The sequence below is a fragment of the Onychomys torridus genome, chromosome 21 (genome assembly GCF_903995425.1).
Source record: "Onychomys torridus chromosome 21, mOncTor1.1, whole genome shotgun sequence".
In the NCBI taxonomy this organism is placed as follows: domain Eukaryota; kingdom Metazoa; phylum Chordata; class Mammalia; order Rodentia; family Cricetidae; genus Onychomys; species Onychomys torridus.
The window spans coordinates 6,061,195-6,079,235 of NC_050463.1; the positions used below are offsets into that span (position 1 = coordinate 6,061,195).

General features: G+C 52.5%; 1 protein-coding gene across 1 annotated transcript; it reads right to left on the bottom strand.

Annotated features, from left to right (window-relative positions):
• Positions 1-1,282: 1,282 nt before the first annotated feature.
• On the bottom strand, positions 1,283-17,615 carry Slc25a23 (solute carrier family 25 member 23). The gene is made up of 10 exons (XM_036170877.1): positions 17,248-17,615; positions 15,917-16,043; positions 14,936-15,023; positions 13,615-13,726; positions 11,952-12,110; positions 11,714-11,866; positions 11,423-11,530; positions 10,808-10,975; positions 4,768-4,918; positions 1,283-3,259 (listed from the first exon to the last, which is right to left on the bottom strand). Exons 1-10 carry the CDS (start codon positions 17,398-17,400, stop codon positions 3,075-3,077), a joined length of 1,404 nt encoding a protein of 467 aa, XP_036026770.1. The 5' UTR covers positions 17,401-17,615; the 3' UTR covers positions 1,283-3,074.
• Positions 17,616-18,041: the final 426 nt, after the last annotated feature.

Consider the following 18,041-nt stretch of genomic DNA (forward strand, 5'->3'; position numbering starts at 1 on the left):
CACTCAGTGTGTGTGCATGTGAGTGCAGTGTCCTCAGAGGCCAGAAGGGGGCTTCAGATCCTGGAGCTGGAATGACAGGCGATTGTGAGTCACCATGTGGGTGTTGAGACTGCAACTCAGGTCCTCTGCAGGAGCAGTGTGGGCTCTTAACAGTGAATGAACCACCTCTCCAGCCTTCTTGCTGTTTATAAATGGAGTGGAAACTGAGGTTCCAATCTCTTGGAGAAGAGGAAAGAGGAGGAGAGGGGACAGAGGGGAGATGGAGGGTCAGAGGAAGCGGGGGAAGTATTATAGGATATTATTTGAAGGTGTGTTACTTTTGTTTATGCTCTGGAACATTTGTTTAATGATGCAAAGATGTGTTTGATTAAATAAAATTCTCTGGGGTCAGGAGGCTGAGCTAGCAGCTAGCTGACAGGAAGTAGTAGGGAGAAGCTAGGTGAAAAGAGGTTTTTAAGGCAGGGAGAGGAGAAGCATGAGGGCATTTTAGGGGATGTGAGCAAGGAGAGGAGGTGAGCTACTTGCTATTCAGCGTCTCTGAGGAGCAGAATTCCACCTTAACCTTTCAATCTTGAGTTCTTTAGAGAGAAAGAGATTTAGTTATGCTCCCTTCATAGCTTTGAAAGAATCGGTACCTGAGGGAACAGAATCCCCTTAGGCTGAGGCTCTTGCCTAACTGCTGCTGGTAGCAATGGAGTTTAAACGGATGGTTTAAAAGGCAGCAACAGTTTTAAAAAAGAGCCGGGCGGTGGCAGCGCACGCCTTAATCCCAGCACTCAGGAGGCAGAGCCAGGCGGATCTCTGTGAGTTCGAGGCCAGCCTGGGCTACAGAGTGAGTTCCAGGACAGGGTCCAAAACTACAGAGAAACCCTGTCTGGAAAAACCAACACAAACAAACAAACAATAAATAACATCAGGGAAGGAAGGAAAGGAGGCGAAGGGGATAGAGGGGAAGCTGGGAGGTAGGGGAGAGGGGGGGAGGGGAGAGGAGGGAGGAGAGAGGGGAGAAAGGATGAAGGTAGGGGAGAGCCGGGGAGACCCATGTCTCGTCTCCCTCCTTGTGAGTTCCTCCGTGTCGTCCACACACCCATTTCCATAGTTTTTTAAAAGTCACAGGTCTACAACGGAGTCAACAAATGTGCTTTCTACCAAACCTGCAGGCTGAATTTGATCCCCAGGCCCCGCATGGTGGAAGGAGAGGGAAGACTCCCACAAGATCCCCTCTGACTTCCGCATGCCCCTCCCTCAGACAGACAAAGTTAATTTAGAAGTTAAAAAGCAATTGAAAGTGCTTAGAAAATTTATTCTCTTTCCCCTTCAGTGACAGGCACGGGAAGGGGGGTGGGGCTTGGTGGAGGTTGGTCGGAGAGGTGGAGGCCATGGTGGGGTCCTCCTGCACCCCAACACCCCAGTTCCCCTCTCACAGTCCTTTGAAGGGGCCCCCAAAGGCTGGGGAGTTGAGCAGGGCATCCCCAATTATCCTAAGCTCAGAACCCAATGTTGAAGTGCGGAGGGTATGGGAATGTGGTGTCGAGCCAGGGGACCTTGTAGAAAAATAGACCCCCGAGTCAGTCTGGGGATGTTTAATTTTGCATACTGAATGCTGGGTTTCAGGAAGGATGCTGTATATTGGTCCTTAATTGTGACTTTCTGAAGCCCGAGCAGGGCTGGCAGTGCTGGGATGCAGAAGGTCCCCTTGGCTGTGTCCCCGACTTCACCTGGCAGCTCCCCATCCATGAACAAGCAGACCAGACCCTCCCAGAGGGACCTGGGCTCTGGGAGTAACTAGCCTGGAAGGTGGGCAGGGGTGTGGAAGACATTTTAGAGTGGGAAGACGGGAAGGGAGGTGCTTTGGGAGGGGAGTAGTTCCTTCTGGGTGGGGGAGGGGAGGTGTGTCCTAACTGAGGGGAGATCCAGCATTCCTAGGGGGTGTGGTGTGGGACATACATCCCATCCCTTACTGCTTGGTGGGGAGCCACTGGTCTGGGGTCTGGGCCTCCAGAAGGATCCCTGGAAGGTGTGGTTCCATGCAGTGGGAATCAGCTCCAGGGTGTGTCTGGAATATTGGGGTGCCTGTGGGATCTGAGATGCTGCCACTGGGCGGTTGGGATCTAGACTTGGGGAGTGGTCTGAGCACTGGGGGTGCAGGAGCACAGGGCTTGGGGCCTAGCAGTGTCTGGGAGAGCTCCGCCTTCTACGGTTGTGTCCAGAGAAGGGGTTGAACGAATCTGGGGTCTGGAATTTAACAGCTGTGGCATCTGGGATCCACCCTGGAGCTCACACCTGTGGTTCCAGGAACCAGAATCTAGTGGGTTGGGACCTGGGACTCTGGGATCCAGTGATGAGAGACTGAAGGTGGTTCTTGAAACGTACACCCAGCAAAGAGAAAGAGTGTGGAACCCCAAGTCGAGGTACATTAATTGTTCGGGGTGAGGGATCTGGGATCCAGTGACCTAGGGGCAGAGTCCCAGGATCTTAGCATTGCTCTGTCAGGACCCTGTGGCTGAGAGTTCTTGGCTTCTAGAATCCAGTGGCCGGACTATGAGGCAGGTGACAGGGCATTCATCAGCAGGTTTGGGGAATCTCAGTCCTGTGCAGCATGAGGGTCTGGTGCTGGAAGGATCTGAGGTCTGGCTGTGGGGTACATGATGTGTGCCCCCATGCTCGGGGCATTGGGCCATCTGCTGCTGCATAGGGAGGCCCAGCACCCAGTGGGTGGGGCAGGGAAAAGCAGGATTTGACTCTGGGCTCTGGGATAAGGGTTCAGAGCCAGGGTATGGATAGTTCTGCATTTCAAGTGTCAGGCTGCTGATGTGTGAGGCACAGCAGTTGGGGTCTGGTTGTGAAGTTGAGGATCCAGCACTGGGATCCAGTGGCCAAAGAGTGGGGTCCAGTGGTATAATGGTCAGGACACAGGGCCAAGCATCTGGGATTTGGGTACTGGGATCCAGCGGCTTGGGGTGGGGGGTTAGGATCCACTGGTCAGGCCATTAGTCTCCGGTGGCCGAGGATGTCAGCCTGGGAGATGCCATGGTGAAGATGAAGGAATCTCAGGGCGACAGGTTCCTGGTCCCTCACCTGGATGTGACACCCAGAGCCTGCTTCATGTTCTCGTAGACCACGTAGGAGATGCTCACGGCTGGAATGACCTTCATGAAGTTGGGGGCAATGCCCCGGTAGAGGCCCCATACACCCTCCTGGGATAAGATGTGTCGAAGCAGCCCCACCATGGAGACCTGTGGGCCACCCTCAATGGAGGCTGTGGGGGTTGGGGGGCTAGGTAAGACCAAAGCTTCCCCTCTCCTTTCTCCCTCCGTCCCCACACCCAGGGCTGGGCTAGGTGGCCATTTCAAGAGGAGGTGAGATGATTTCAGTGGGCCCTACCATGAGACTCCGGGTATCTGAGGGCCTAGGAACTATCAATCTCAGGGACCACTTTTGAGAATGAATGGAAGCAGCAGGTGTGTGCATGTGTGTGTGTGTGTGCATGTGTGTGTGTGTGCATGTGTGTGTGTGTGCATGTGTGTGTGTGAGAGAGAGAGTGTGTCTGTGTGAGCAAGAGGAGAGAAATCCCCCCTTCCTTAAAGTTAATTTTCTCCTTCTCGTCAGGGCTGACTTCTGCTCATCTTTCCTTCCTCCATCCCAAAGTCGGCTGTTTAGGGGAGCCATCTGTGGTGCTCTGGTCTAAGTCAGGTTCCTGCCTCTCCTCAACCCTAAACCCACCCTCAATGGTGGAATGATTTATGCAGCCTCCTCCCTCCTCCCCACGGGAGGAGTTTCCTGCAGAGTGTTTCTCCAGCAAAAATCAAGGAACACAGACACTAAGGGTCACGCAAACAGATTCCGGGGAAATGGAACCGGGAGGTAACCCATGGGAGAAAGATACAGAGGAAAACCAACAACAGTGGAAAAGCTGCAGCAGGAGGAGTGCCCTGAGTTCTAGCCCAGCCTGGGACATAGCACCTCTGTCTTAAGCTAAACTCAAGGGCTGGAGGGATGGTTCAGCGGGAAAGAGAGCTTCCTGCTCTTCCAGGGGACCAGTGCTCAGTTTCCGGCACCCATGCACGTGACCCCCTAGCTCCAGGAAATCTGACGGGCCTTTGTGGGTGTCTCAGCCACCCACAGCCACACCCGTGCACACACATGCATGCATGCATGCAGAAATAAAAACAAATCTTAAAAAAAAAATCTTGGCCGGGCGGTGGTGGTGGCCATGCCTTTAATCCCAGCACTCGGGAGGCAAAGGCAGGCGGATCTCTGTGAGTTCGAGGCCACCCTGGGCTACCAAGTGAGTTCCAGGAAAGGCGCAAAGCTACACAGAGAAACCCTGTTCCGAAAAGCCAAAAACAAACAAACAAACAAACAAACAAAAACAAAAAAAAACAAAAAAAACAAACCTTGAAATAAAAACAAAACACAGTAGCTAGGCTGTCCTTAAGGCTGGGTGTGGGGATGCACACCTTTAGAAGGCAGGGGCCAGTGGAGATCTGTGAGTTCCAGGCCAGCCAGGGGTACATAGTTAGACTCTGTGCCATAAAATAAAGACTAAAGACACTGTCCTCTCTTGACTTTGGCTAGTTTTGTTCCCAGCATCCCCCATTGTCTTGTTTTCATCCAGCTTCTCGGGTAAACTGAAACCCAGACAACAGGAAGGACTTACGGAGGCCACCCACCCACGGGAACCAAGCCCAGACTCTACCTACACGGACTTAGGTAGGACCCAAGCAGCAGACTTTCCTACCCCAGCCTCCCGTCCAGGCCTCTCACCTTGGGCCTGCATTCGGGTCCGGACCAGTGCCAGGGGGTAACTGGCAATCTGGCCACAGGTGCTGGAGATGGTGCCGCAGGCCAGTAGCACAAGAATGCCTGGGTTTGCTGATTCGTGGCTGTACTGCTGAAGCCAGCGATTCTTCAGGGTCTAGAAGAGAAAGGAGCAAGTGGGTTCATAGTTGACCTGGTGCCAAAGACCTCGTTACCAGCTCTGTATACCACCGTGGCTGTACTAGATTAGATAATGAGGTTTGTCTTCCCCACTGGGTCAGTGCCACCCTCTGATGGGGGGGATTCTAGGCGGGGCTCCACCCTGACCACGGCCCCAGCCCCTCACTGGGGATTCTAGGCGGGGCTCCGCCCTGACCACGCCCTCAGCCCTCACTGGGGATTCTAGGCGGGGCTCCACCCTGACCACGCCCCCAGCCCCTCACTGGGGGATTCTAGGCGGGGCTCCACCCTGACCACGCCTCCAGCCCCTCACTGGGGTTTTTAAAAATAATTTTAAATAATTTATTTTTATTTTATGTACTCTGGTGTTTTGCCTGCATGAATGTCTGTATGAGGGCATTGGATCCTCTGGAATAGGAGTTACACACAGTTGTGAACTGCCATGTGGGTGCTGGGAATTGAACCCGGGTCCTCTGGAAGAGCAGCACTATTCTTTTTTTTTGAGCTAAGGATCGAACCCAGGGCCTTGCACTTGCTAGGCAAACGCTCTACCACTGAGCTAAATCCCCAACCCGAGCAGCACTATTCTTAATCATGGCTGGAGGATTCTAATGATCACTACTTGAGCTATATCCCTTGCCCTTAAAACTTTTTCATTTGGGGCAGGGACTTAGTCTGTAGCGCATACTGGCTTTGAAGTTGGTATCTTCTCAGCCACCCCGTACTGGGATGATAGGCTTGCCAGCCTGGCTTCTGCGAGCAGTTTCCGAGTATTCCTTCCCATTTGCCTTCTGTTCTGTGCACACTCCACTCCTGGGACCTCACCACAGTGACTGTCCAGAGCAGGAAGGATTGTGCATCCAGGATTAAGGAACACTTTGGATTTTGTTTTTGTTTTTTGAGACAGGGTTTCTCTGTGTAGCTCTAGCTGTCCTGGAAGACCTGTAGACCAGGCTGGCCTTGAACTCAGAAATCTTCTGCTTCTGCTTCCCGAGTGCTGGGATTAAAAGCATGCACTGCCACCATCTGGCTTCATTTTGAATTTTTAAAAATTTATTTTTATTTTATGTGCATTGATGTTTTTGCCTTCATGTATATCTGAGGGTGTTGGGTCACTTGGAACTGGACTAACAGACAGTTGTGAGCTGTCATGTGGGGCTGGGAATTGAACCTGGGTTCTCTGGAAGGGCAGTCAGTACTCTTAACCACTGAGCCATCTCTCCAGCCCCCATTGTGGATTTTTAAAGACAATTTTGCATAGCATAGGCTGGTCTCAAACTCACTAAGTAGCTGAAAATGAACCTGAACTCCTGGTCCTCCTGCCTCTGCCCCTCCATGCTGGGGTGAAGGGGGTGTGTACCACCTGGTTTATGAGTACTGGGGATGGACTCCCAGGCTTTGTGCATGCTAGGAGAGTGCTCAACCCCCTGAGCTACATCCTCCATTCCTCTGAAGATAAATTAAAGCCTTCATTCCGGTGCCTTAGGGCACGTTAGCTGATGAGATTAATAAAGGTGACTGGTGTGGGTTCTGAGGGCCACAGCTCCTTATATGAAAAAGAGCGACATAAAGGAGAGAGTCAAGGGACACCAAACCGAGATGGGACTGAGGACTCCACAGCACAGAAGGAATGCTGCAGGAATTGCAGTGACCACCTGTGACTCTAGCTGCCCAAGAGGCTGAGGCAGGAGGATTGATGATGCCCAGGAGCTTGTGATTAGCCTAGGCAACAAAGTGAGGCACTTGTCTATAAGAAAAATAACTAAGATTTAAAATAAAGGAGGGGCTGGGCGGATGGCTCTGAGGGTAAAGAGATTGCTTCATGAGCAAGAAGACCTGGGTTCAGATCCCAGCATGCACAAAGGAGCCAGATAAGGCTTTGAAGACCTGTAAATAATGCAGCTCTGGGGAGGCAGAGACAAGAGGTTCTTCGTGGCTGGCAGCTAGTCAGCCTAGGCATACCAGTGAGCACCAGAGTCAATGAGAGACCCTGACTCCCTCCGACCTCTGACTCCCTCATCTACACAGCAGCTGCAACTAATATTTCAACCAACAGAAGATGCCGATTCATATGGTTCCTCTGTAGCAGATGAGAAACTAAGGGGGAAGGGAGCCATGTGCCCAAAACTCTGGAATTTTCTGGAACCTTCTTCCAAGATCTTCCTCTCCCCTTCTTCCTTTTTCCCTTTTACTTTCTTGGGCATATGTGTGTGCATGTGTGCGCATGTGTGTGCGCATGCCCACTTGAGGCACATGGGGGCCAGAGGCCGCCATCAGGTGATTCACTCAAATCCTCTCCCCTTATCTTTGGAGCCAGGGTTTCTCACCTGAAGCTCATTACATGGCCGATCAGGGAGCTCCAGGAGTCTCCTGTCCTGGAGTTCCAGATGCTCTTCTGACATTTTACTTACATCCTGGATCAGAACTCACATCCTCTTCCTTGTGTGGTAGGCACATTACCAACTCAGCCAGCTCTCTAACTTCCTTTTTAGAGGCAGAGTCTCTTTGTAGCTCTGGTTGGCCTGGAACTCGCTACATAAACCAGGCTGGACTCAAAGTCATGGAGATCCTCCTGCCTCTGTTTCCCAAGTGCTGGGATTAAAGGCGTGCACCACTGCTGCCACCCCCTTTTAATTAATTAATTAATTAATTAATTAATTAATTAATTATTTTATGTGTCTGGGTGTTTTGCCTCCATGTACATCTGCATACCATAAGCATGCAGTACCTATGGGGGCTAGAAGAGGGCATCTGATCCCCTGGAACTGGAGTTACAGATGGTTGAGAGCCACTATGTGGGTGTTGAGACTATGTTTTTAATGAGTTATTCAGAGCTCTTATGGTCTGGTGAGATGGCTCAGTGGATAAAGGTGCTTGCAACCAAGGCTGATGATTGTGTTTGATCACTGGAACCCACATAGTGAAAACAAAGGACCAACTCTTCTATGGTACCCTCTGACCTCCACATACATGCTGCGGCACATGGACACACAGAGAGATTAACATAAAATAAAGAGCTGTTCTGGGCTAGAGAGATGGCTCAGTTGGCAAACTTCTTGCCATGCATGAGTTTGATCCCCAGTACCCATGTCAAAGGCCAGGAATGGTTGTATATGCCTGTAACCACATTGTTGGGGAGGCAGAGATACTTGGCTCACTAATGAACCCCTCCAGCCTTCTTGATGAACCCCAGATTCCAGTGAGAGATCCCATGTCAAAAAATAAGGTGGACAGTACCTGAAATATGACACCTGAGGTTGTCTTCTGGCTTTCACTCACACACACACACACACACACACACACACACACACACACACGGTGTCCTGTTGCCAGGGATAATGGTACATGCCTGTAATGTTAGTACTCAGGAGGCTGAGGCAGGGGGATTACCATGCATTCAGGCCATCACAGGATGCACGGTGTGTGAGCCCCATCTTTAAAAGCAAAAGAGCTGCCGGGCAGTGGTGGTGCACATCTTTAACCCAGTGCTAGAGAGGCAGAGACAGGAGGATCTCTGTGGGTTTGAGGCCAGCCTGGTCTACAGAGTGAGTTCTAGGACAGGCTCCAAAGCTACACAGATAAACCCTATCTCGAAAAAAAGAAAGAAAAAAGAAAAAAAGCTGTGCTTCAGTTGGTAGAACATTTGCCTAACACACATGAAGCCTTGGGTTCCACCCAGCACCACATTAACTTGGCATGGTAGTGTAGACCTGTCATCTCTGCACTCAGGAGTATAGTTAGGAGGGTCAGAAGTCCAGAGCCATCCTCAGCTACATAGCAAGTTTGAGGCCAACTAAGGCTACATAAGATCCTGTCTTAAGAAAATAGAAAAAGAAAAGGGGTAGTGAAGACATGGCACAGTGGTCATTCTTGGCACTGGCTATTCTTGAAGAGGATCCAGTTTTTGTTTTTGTTTTTAGATTTATTTATTTATTATGTATACAGTGAGTGTTCAGCCTGCAGGCTAGAAGAGGGCACCAGATCTCTCACTGTAGATGGTTGTGAGCCACCATGTGGTTGCTGGCAATTGAACTTAGGACCTCTGGAAGAACAGCCAGTGCTCTTTACTTCTGAGCCATCTCTCCAGCCCAAGGATCCAGTTTTAATACAGAGCACCCACGTGGTGGCTCACAACCATCTGTAACTCCAGTCCCTGGGTGACCTGGCACCCTCTTCTGGCCTCCATGGGCACCACATGTGCAGGCAGGAAAACACCCATACACAGTGAAATTTGAAAATAACAAATAATTGAAAAATAAAGGAAGGAAGGAAGAAAATGTGTTGGCCTGGAGACCAGGCCAGAACCCACATATGCTTTGGGGAAGATGGGCATCTGAGGCTTGTTTCACACTGTGTTCACACTCTTAGGAGCTGAGGGGCCCCAATTCCTACAAAGCTAACCCTTCCATAACTCTAAGGAGGCAAATTTGAACCACTGGGTTTCATCTGCAGCACCAAAGGGGGGAAGCAGTTTTATTATTATTCTTGTTTTAAGAAAGGACATCACTTTGTGATCCAGGCCGTCCGTGTGTTTACAAAGATCCTTCTGCCCCTGCCTTCCAAGGCATGGGATTAAAGGCATGCATCAACATGCCGAGTTGCTGTGGTAATCCTCCTCCTGCATCGGCCTGCTGAGTGTTGGATGACAGGCACCAGTCTCCATTTCTGGCTGAAAGTGGCCTTTTTAAATTTATGAAAATATTTATTTTTGTATTTATGTGTGACTATGTGAGTGTATGTGCACCGTGAGAGTGCAGTACTTCTGGAGGCCAGAAAGGGGCATAGAATTCCCTGGAGCTGGATTTATACGGTGCTGTTAGACCTGATGTTGGTGTTGGGAACTAAATTCAGGTCCTCTGCCAAAGCAACAAGCCCTCTTAACAGTTGAGCTATCTTTTAGTCTCCTTTCTTTCTTTCTTTCTTTCTTTCTTTCTTTCTTTCTTTCTTTCTTTCTTTCTTTTTTCAAGGCAGGGTTTCTCTGTGTAGCTCTGCGCCTTTCCTGGAACTTGCTTTGTAGACCAGGCTGGTCTTGAACTCACAGAGATCCACCTACCTCTGCCTCCCGAGTGCTGGGATTAAAGGCGTGTGCCACCAACGCTCGGCTAGTCTTATTTTTCTATTTGGTTGTTGTTGATTTCTTTTAATTTTTGTTTTTCTTTTTTCTTTCTTTCTTTCATAAATTATTTTTATTTTATGTGCATTGGGGTTTTGTCTGCATGTATGTCTGTGTGAGAGTATCAGATCTTGGAGTTACATTTAGCTGTCACGTGGGTGCTGGGAATTGAACTCAGGTCCTCTGGAAGAGCAGTTGATACTCTTAACACACACACACACACACACACACACACACACACACACACACACACCCCACATCCAAGGTTTCTCTGTGTAACAGCCCTGGCTGACCTGGACCTCACTCTGTAGACCAGGCTGGCCTTGAACTGGCAGAGATCCACCTGCTTCTGCCTCCCAAGTGCTGGGATTAAAGGCGTGCACCACTGGGCCCAGTTTAAATTTTGTTTTTCAAGACAGTGTCTCTTCACATAACTAGGCTGTATTGAAACTGACTACCTAGTGCAGGCCAGCCTTGAACTCTGGATCCTCCGACCTCATGCTCCTAAGTTCTGGGACGTCAAGTGTGCACCACCACGTGGAACTGGAAACAAGGTTTTTGCATCATTGAGTGACAGAAGAAGAGCGGTACAATGTCTAGAAGGACCCTCCAGGCTTCCAAGACCCACCACAGTTTTCAAGTCCACGGTTGCCCTCCCTAGCTATGAGAAGTGTTCTGGATTAGCATGGAGTGTCCTAGGCCAGATCCCAGAACCAGAAAGAAGAGAGGGGAGGATAGTAGATATCCACAGACCTCGTAGACGGCTAGATCGATCCCAGCGTAGGGGATGATGCCCAGCACATTAGGCAGGTAGCCACGGTAGAAGGCGCGGGGCCCTTCACGCTCTAGGATCCGCCGTGCGCAGTCCAGGAGCCCTTTGTACTGGCCAGTTCTGCGTAGAGTCAGCCTTGTCTTCAGTACCTGGGTGAGAACTCTGTCAACCCCTTGAAAAACTGCTTCCCAAAATCATCATGCTCAGGAGTGATGTCACCTAGAAGTGGCTACTCCTGAAAACAGATGTTTTCAGGACCCAGCTAAGGCGGAGTAGGTAGAGTGATCACTTAGTGGACACAAAGGTCTGATTTTCATCCCCAGCACCAGGAATGGGGGCTCACGCCTGGCATCCTTGCATTTGGCAGGCCTATCCATAAATGGCCAGTTACTATGACTACCAAGTCGTCCCCCGTCCCCCCCCCCCCCCCAGCCCCGAGTTACATCTCAAAGTGAGATACCCAGACAAGCTAGACAGACAGGAAAGGGCTCCTGGCCCAAGTCAGGCAGTTAGGGTTACAGTTAGCTCCACACGCAGTGCCGAGTGGGAAGCCTTCCCACCCTCCCACGCTGGATCTTTCTTCGCCCCCTCCTCACCTCCATGGGATATATGATGGTTTGAGCTGTGGCCCCGGCCAGGGAGCCAGCCACGAAGCGCTCCTGAACGTGCAGTGTCTCTTGCTGCCCCCGGATGGCCCGCTTGATCTGAGGGTGGAACATGGGGGTGGTGTGGGGTGCATAGGAACCTTGGGGATTATTGAGCTGTCCCTGCATTCCACTGTTCTCCAGCTGGCACGGAGCTGGCCAGTAGTGGTGCAAGCCAAACCCCTGAGGCTTTGTGTTTAGTTTCTGCTTCCCAAGGCCGAATAGACTCTCTCCTGAACCAACCTGTTCGTAAGCCATGAACTTGATGGCCGACTCAGGGGCGATCTTGAGCACGTTGATGCCGTTGCCCCTCCAGAGGGACAAGATGCCCCCTTCTTGAACCATGTTTCGCAGGCCGCCTAGGATGTTGAGCCGGTTGGACTTAGAGGCATGGACCTGAGTGGGGAGAGAAGGTGAACTGGCGATGCCCTCTTACTTCCGGGACCTAGATGATGGGGTGGATCCCTTCAGGTCCTCTCACCTGCATGAAGACCTTGAGACGGTCCAGAGGAGCTGTGCCTGTCCGTGACACAGCCCCCGCCACTGCACCAGCCACCAGCTGCTTCCACCACATGCCTGTAAGTTTCTCCTGCTTAGAGAACTCATCGGGCACCGTCAGGCATTCACCAATGTCCAGGACCTGGGGATGGGGGCTGCAGGTGTCATGTCCCAGCAGAAGTGGGAAGATGTACCTGGGTCCTAAGCGGGGAAGGCTCCTTTATGGATTCCAGGACAGCCCAGAGTTCACCAAAGGACCTTGCTTGGAGAGTCTAGCAGATCCCTTTTGGATCCTGCCACGTGCCGCTAAAACATCCAACCAGCAGTCCTACTGTGATATCCTAGGATTCTCCTGAGAGATCTACACGGAATTCCACTAAAGCAGTGGTTCTCAGCCTTCCTAACACTGCAACCCTTTAATGCAGTTCTTCATGTTGTGATGATCCCCTAAGCACACAATTATTTCCATTGCTACTTTATAACTGTAATTTTGCTACTGTTATGAATTGTAATGTAAATACGTGTGTCTTCTGAATGGTCTTAGGTGACCTTTCGGAAAGGGCTGTTTGACTCCCAAAGGGGTCGCAACCACTGCACGAAAGGCTCCATTAAGTCCCCAAAATAATTCAGTCCACTGAACCCTACCAAAGGAGCCACTGACTCCCACAAGAGTCCTCCCCCAGGAGTCCTCCAAGAGTCTTTCCCAGAAACCCTTTCCTAGGAGTCTTCCCGAGGAGCGCTCTCCATCCTAGAGTCCAGCTTAGACTTCCCAACCGTGGATCTTTGGGGGTGGACGTCTCGGGATCTCTATTTCCTCAGCACGACATCATCACCCCGTTGCCATTTTAAGTCAGTGATTACTTTGGCCTGGTAGCCATGGCAACGAACTGAGCAGAACAATCTGGTGATAACTGGGTCTGTGATAATGGAGCTACTGCACCCCCTGCTAGGGAGGGGGCAGTCACTGTCCCACCCCAGCTGCAAGGAATCCTGGGAAACATTAACTATATAGGCAGCAGAAGGCTAATTGAAAGACTCCATGGTGCCGTTTCCACGGAGTCCCCATCCAGTGATGGGGTGGGACTCGGGCAGTGGTGCAGCTGCTGGGTGGGGGTCACCCAGGCCCTGTGAATGACCCCTCACTATGCTCTCAAATGAAGCTCAAACTCACAGACCTCGGTGGGGGCCTCCTTAGTCTGTTCTCACCTCCCCTGGGGTGGACAGACGCTTGTTCACACCTCCCCAGGACAAGCAAATGCAGTGAGGATCTCTTCCCCACCTTGGGGACCTCCCTCCCCACCCCCAGGGGACTCCTCCGGACCCTCCAGAGACAGTGTCTGCCTACATCTTCCCCTCAGCTGCAGCGTGAGCCTTGGAGCAGGAGAGGAGCACTCGGTAGGCAGCTGGTAGTTGTGTGGGTCGAGCGTGGGAACACCATTTGGTGTATTTTTGTCCCCCAAAACTCCAGTTCCCACCAACTGGCCCTGGAGTCTGAGCAGAGAGCAGAGCTGTCCATTGGGGTTCCCAGGCTCCTGAACCCAAGATGCAGGGATAAAGGACCAGAACTTCCAGAGTCCTGGCCCAGCCCTTCTGAGCCCTGGGGAAGTTGGAGTTAGCCTCCACCCCGTAGGTGGCCCCCAAATTACCGTAGAATGCTTCCAGAAATATAGGACATCCTCCACATTCTCCAGAGAGTGCAGCAGAAAGTGGTCTCGCCATTCCTGCCAATCAATGGTCATGGTGCCATCGCGGTCCATGCTGGAGGTGGGGTGGGTACAGGCTTAGTGTCAGGGCTGGCAGGGGTGGGTGCTACTAGCCTTCATGGATTTGGGGAGCACAGTGTGCACTGCTTCTCTGCAGCACTGGTTTATTTGTTTGTTTGTTTGTTTATTTATGGAGATAGGGTCTCACTCTAGAGTCCAGACTGGCTTGGATTTCATAGCAATCCTCCTGCCTGTGTACCTGAGGCTAGAACAACACCCCATGCCTGCATTTCTTTTTTCTTTTTAAGACAGAATCTTACCCTGGAGACAGGCTGGCCTCAAACTCATGGCAACCGTCCTGCCTTAGCTTTCTGAGTGTTGCTATGACAACACATGAGCTCTCATGTACCATGGCTTGCATGTAGAGGTCAGGGGATAACTTGCTGGGTTAATGCTCTCCTTCCATCACCTGTGTATTGGGGATCCAACTGTCCTCATCAGGCTTGAGGGGTGAGCGCCCTTACCTACTGAGCCATCTTGCCAGATTCACATGCCTAGCTTTTTGGGAGTTATTTATAAGGGAAGTCTCATTCTAAAGTCCAGGTTGGCCTCAAACTCATGGCAACCATCCTGCCTTGGCCTCTTAAGTGTCGTTCAGGCCTCAGGCGTGATCTAGTCACATTTGTAGTGGATAGCCATCCCAGCATTGGCCTGGAAGTTCCAACCCCCATTGAGGCTTCGGTAATGGTCACGCCTACAAGGCAGGGCTGAGGAGGAAGGGGAAGACCCAAGATAGAGAGGAGGGCTCTCTCCTGGGTTCTGGGACGCTGGACGCAGGAGGGACACTGAGCAGAGTTCTCCAGAGGACACCGCCAGACTGCGCCATACCTTTGCCAGACCCTGCAACCTACCCCTTCATTTGTAAGTTATCCCACAAAATAAACCTCCCTTTTAACTACGTGGAGTGGCCTTAATAATTTCACCAATACACATTGTCCGGCTGAAGGATGTAGATCCTTCAGACCAACCCTATGTGGGTAGTTTGTAGTACTCAGCAGCCCTTTTCAGGGCCAGACAGGGACTTCAGTCCACTGGCCTAAGATCTGTTTGACTCCAAAGTCCAACTTTTCATCTTTGCCCTCCCTGAAACGGGGTCTGGGGCCCAGAGGACAGAACTGTCTGGCAAGGGAGAGCAGAGGGTGGGGGTGAGGAGAGCACTGGGGTGAGGCCAGGTCTCCAAGGGCCTGAGACTCCAGTAACGCACCTGTGTAGAATTTTCTCTGCCTGCTCCAGTGAGATGGAGATGCCCAGTGCTCGGAAGCTCTGCTGAATCTCGGAGACATCGATGTGACCTGGAAAGGGTGCCCCAGGAGACACCCAAACCAAAGACTGTACCAGGGTGGGGGATCCAGAAGCCCCGTGTGTGTGTGTGTGTGTGTGTGTGTGTGTGTGTGTGTGTGTGTGTGTCAGAGATCAATGGTCATGTCCTCCTCAGTCTCTCTTCGTACTCCTTTTGAGACAAGGTCTCTCACTGAATCTGGCTGGAGGTCACTGATTCAGCTAGGCCAGCTGGACAGTGAGCCCCAAGATCCTCCAGTCTTCACCTCACCACACCACCCAGCTTTTTAACATGGGTGTTGGGGATTGAACTCAGGTCCTTGTGTTTGCAGAGCAGGCACTTGACTGAGTCAGCTCCTCAGCCTCAGGGGAGAGGTTTTCATACAGGTTGTGGGAGCTTCTCAGAGTTGGAACAGGGCAGCACTGGGCAGTCCTCCATTCCACGAATGAGTTCAGGGGTGATTGCAAAAGTCCCTATGCCAGAAAAGACTAAAGCAATATTTGCTTATTTATTCATTTTTCAGTTCTCCCTGCCCAGCATAGATAGGTTCTAGGGATTGAACTCAGGACCTTGTGGTTTTGTGGCAAGTACTTTACCCTCTGAGCCATCTCTCCAACCTTAAGGCAATACTTAAAGAACCTAGAAGACACTTGATCAAGGGGCTGTCCCTGGATCCCAGTCCCTGAAGCTATTATACTGTGCAAATAGAAACATCTGAGGGTAGAGGCGGGGTCCTCCGCTAAAAGGGAACAGGAGGTGAAATGGGCCGGTTTGGGCTCAGATCACCTAGTTGGGGCTGAGAAGAACTCCCGAAATAGCCCATGAGTCAGAAGCAGCCCTCCCCTTCTGCCCGGCACTGCGGGTTCTAACCCATCTGCCCATCCCCCAGCCCGGAGCCCATCTCACCATCCTGGTTCCGGTCAAGGCTGTGAAACATGAGCAGAAGGCGCTGCTCCCGTTCCTGAAGGTAGCGAGTGAATTCCTCCAGGCTGAGGCCACCATCTGGATCAGCATCCCCCTCAGAGGAGATGCCCTGGAAGAGAAAAAAGGGGACAGGGGGACTCAGCACACTGTACCCCCACAGTGTGTGTTACAATATGCCTTATGCCTCAGGAACCCAGAGCCCCAGCACCTCAAGGAAGGGGGACAGGGACCATCACCCCTGCCCCTCTATCAGCCCACTTTTCAGCAAGATGCCCCAATCCACAATAAGTGTCTGGTTGCTGCCCAGTTTTCCTGGTAGGCAGACTGAGACACTTCCAAGTCACAGAAGCGGTTCAAGGTCATAGAACTGTGAAGTGGCAACCTTGAGCACATTTTTGCTTTTAGACAGGGTTTCACATAACCCTGATTCTCCTGCACCTCCCAAACCTCCCACCTAGCTTTTTCATATTCAATCCGTTTCCTTGGCAGGCTTAAGGTGGAGGGTGTCCCGTTAGAAACAGTCCTGGTTCATATATGGCCCAACCTGTCAAAGCCAATAGATACGGGGCCTCTATATTCCCACCAGGGAAGTGGGACCTCAGACTCAAGGTCAACAAAGATGCAACAGGTCTGATTCGGGGACATCTAGGGGCTCAGGTGTGAGGGATACCTGTGACGCAAGGAGGAAGGGCCACCTCCCATGCTGGGGCTGAAACCCAGGACCTTTGCATATGCTAGAAAAGCGCTTTACCACAGAGCTGCACCCAAGCTCAAATTCCCTCCTAGATAGATCGGACCCCAGTAGAGGCAGGGTGGCCTCAGATGGACTGAATCTCTGGCTGGAGCAGCCTGGGGGCAACCAGCCAGGTCCCGGAAAGCGCCGGCCGGGAATGTAAATAAGAAACTAGGGTAGCTAGCTAGGGGCTCAGTGGGTGCCCCAGCAGGGTGGGGAAGTTGTGTTCACTGCAGGTGGGAGCCGGTCACCCCTCGGATCGCGCGGAGAACAGCGGAGGGTGTGTCTCTGGGCAGTGGGCAGGAAAGCCTCTCGCTGTACGGTCCATTCTCCAGCAAGCAAGAGCCTTGGGGGGGGGGGGGCACTGGGTCCTGGCAGCCGTAGGCGCTGCAGGCCCGGGGCCTTGGCAGTCTTGTCTCGCGACGCCGTTAGGCCAGACGCGTGTGGGCAGGGGGAAGGGAGGTGACAGGTGGTGGTGGGTCCAGCCAACAGGTAGCGTGCGGCTGCTGCAGCCGCCGCACTCAGGGGCACGGGTTGCGGCGCGGGCGGGCCCTGCAGCGGTGGTCACTGCCCGTGGTACCTGCTGTGCACGGTCGGGATCGCCCCCTCCCAGCCTGGCCAGCCCCTGGCGCAACTCATGCACGTCCACGCGGCCGTCCTTGTTGCTGTCCAGCTCCTCGAACAGGCGACCCCAGCGCTGCCGCCGCTCCGCGTCGCCAGAGCCCCCCCGCATGGCGCCCGCCCGGGGGGGAGGGGAGGCCCCGCAGCGCTGGCCTCGGCGGGGGCTTCCCGGCTCCCCCTCCCCCCCGGGGTCCCCACAGGGTCAGCTCCCGCGACCACCCGCACCGCAGCCTCTGCGCTGCGGGGCCGAGCTCCGGCACTGGCTGGGAGTGATAAATGCTAGTCGTCCCCGCCCGCGCCAGAACTTGCGTCTCCTCCTCCGACCCGCACTACTGGGGGGAGGGGGCCGGGGGCGGAGCAGGGGGCGTGGGGAAGGATTCTAAGAGGCTCTGGTATTGCACGTCTGACAGTGCCCGCATTCCTGGGGCCGTGGAAAGGCCACTGTCTAGGTACTCTGCTTGCCTCAGTTTACCCCTTTTCCTTAAATGGTCGTGGCAGGGAATTGTCAGCGATTGGATTTTGTAATCTCGTTTCTTTCGACCTCCCTCTCCTACGGACCCTTATCAGGAATTCAAGTTTTTGCTTCTCCCAGGCTTGCGCAAGAACTGGGAACCAGTATAAGCGTTTCTTTTGCCCGCCCGCTCTCGTCAGATTCCCCAATCGATGACGGAAACAGAAGACCAACAAAAGGGAGCGCTCCCTCCCCAACACTTCATCCCGCCCGCGCGCCTCCATTTCTCGGTGACACTCAAA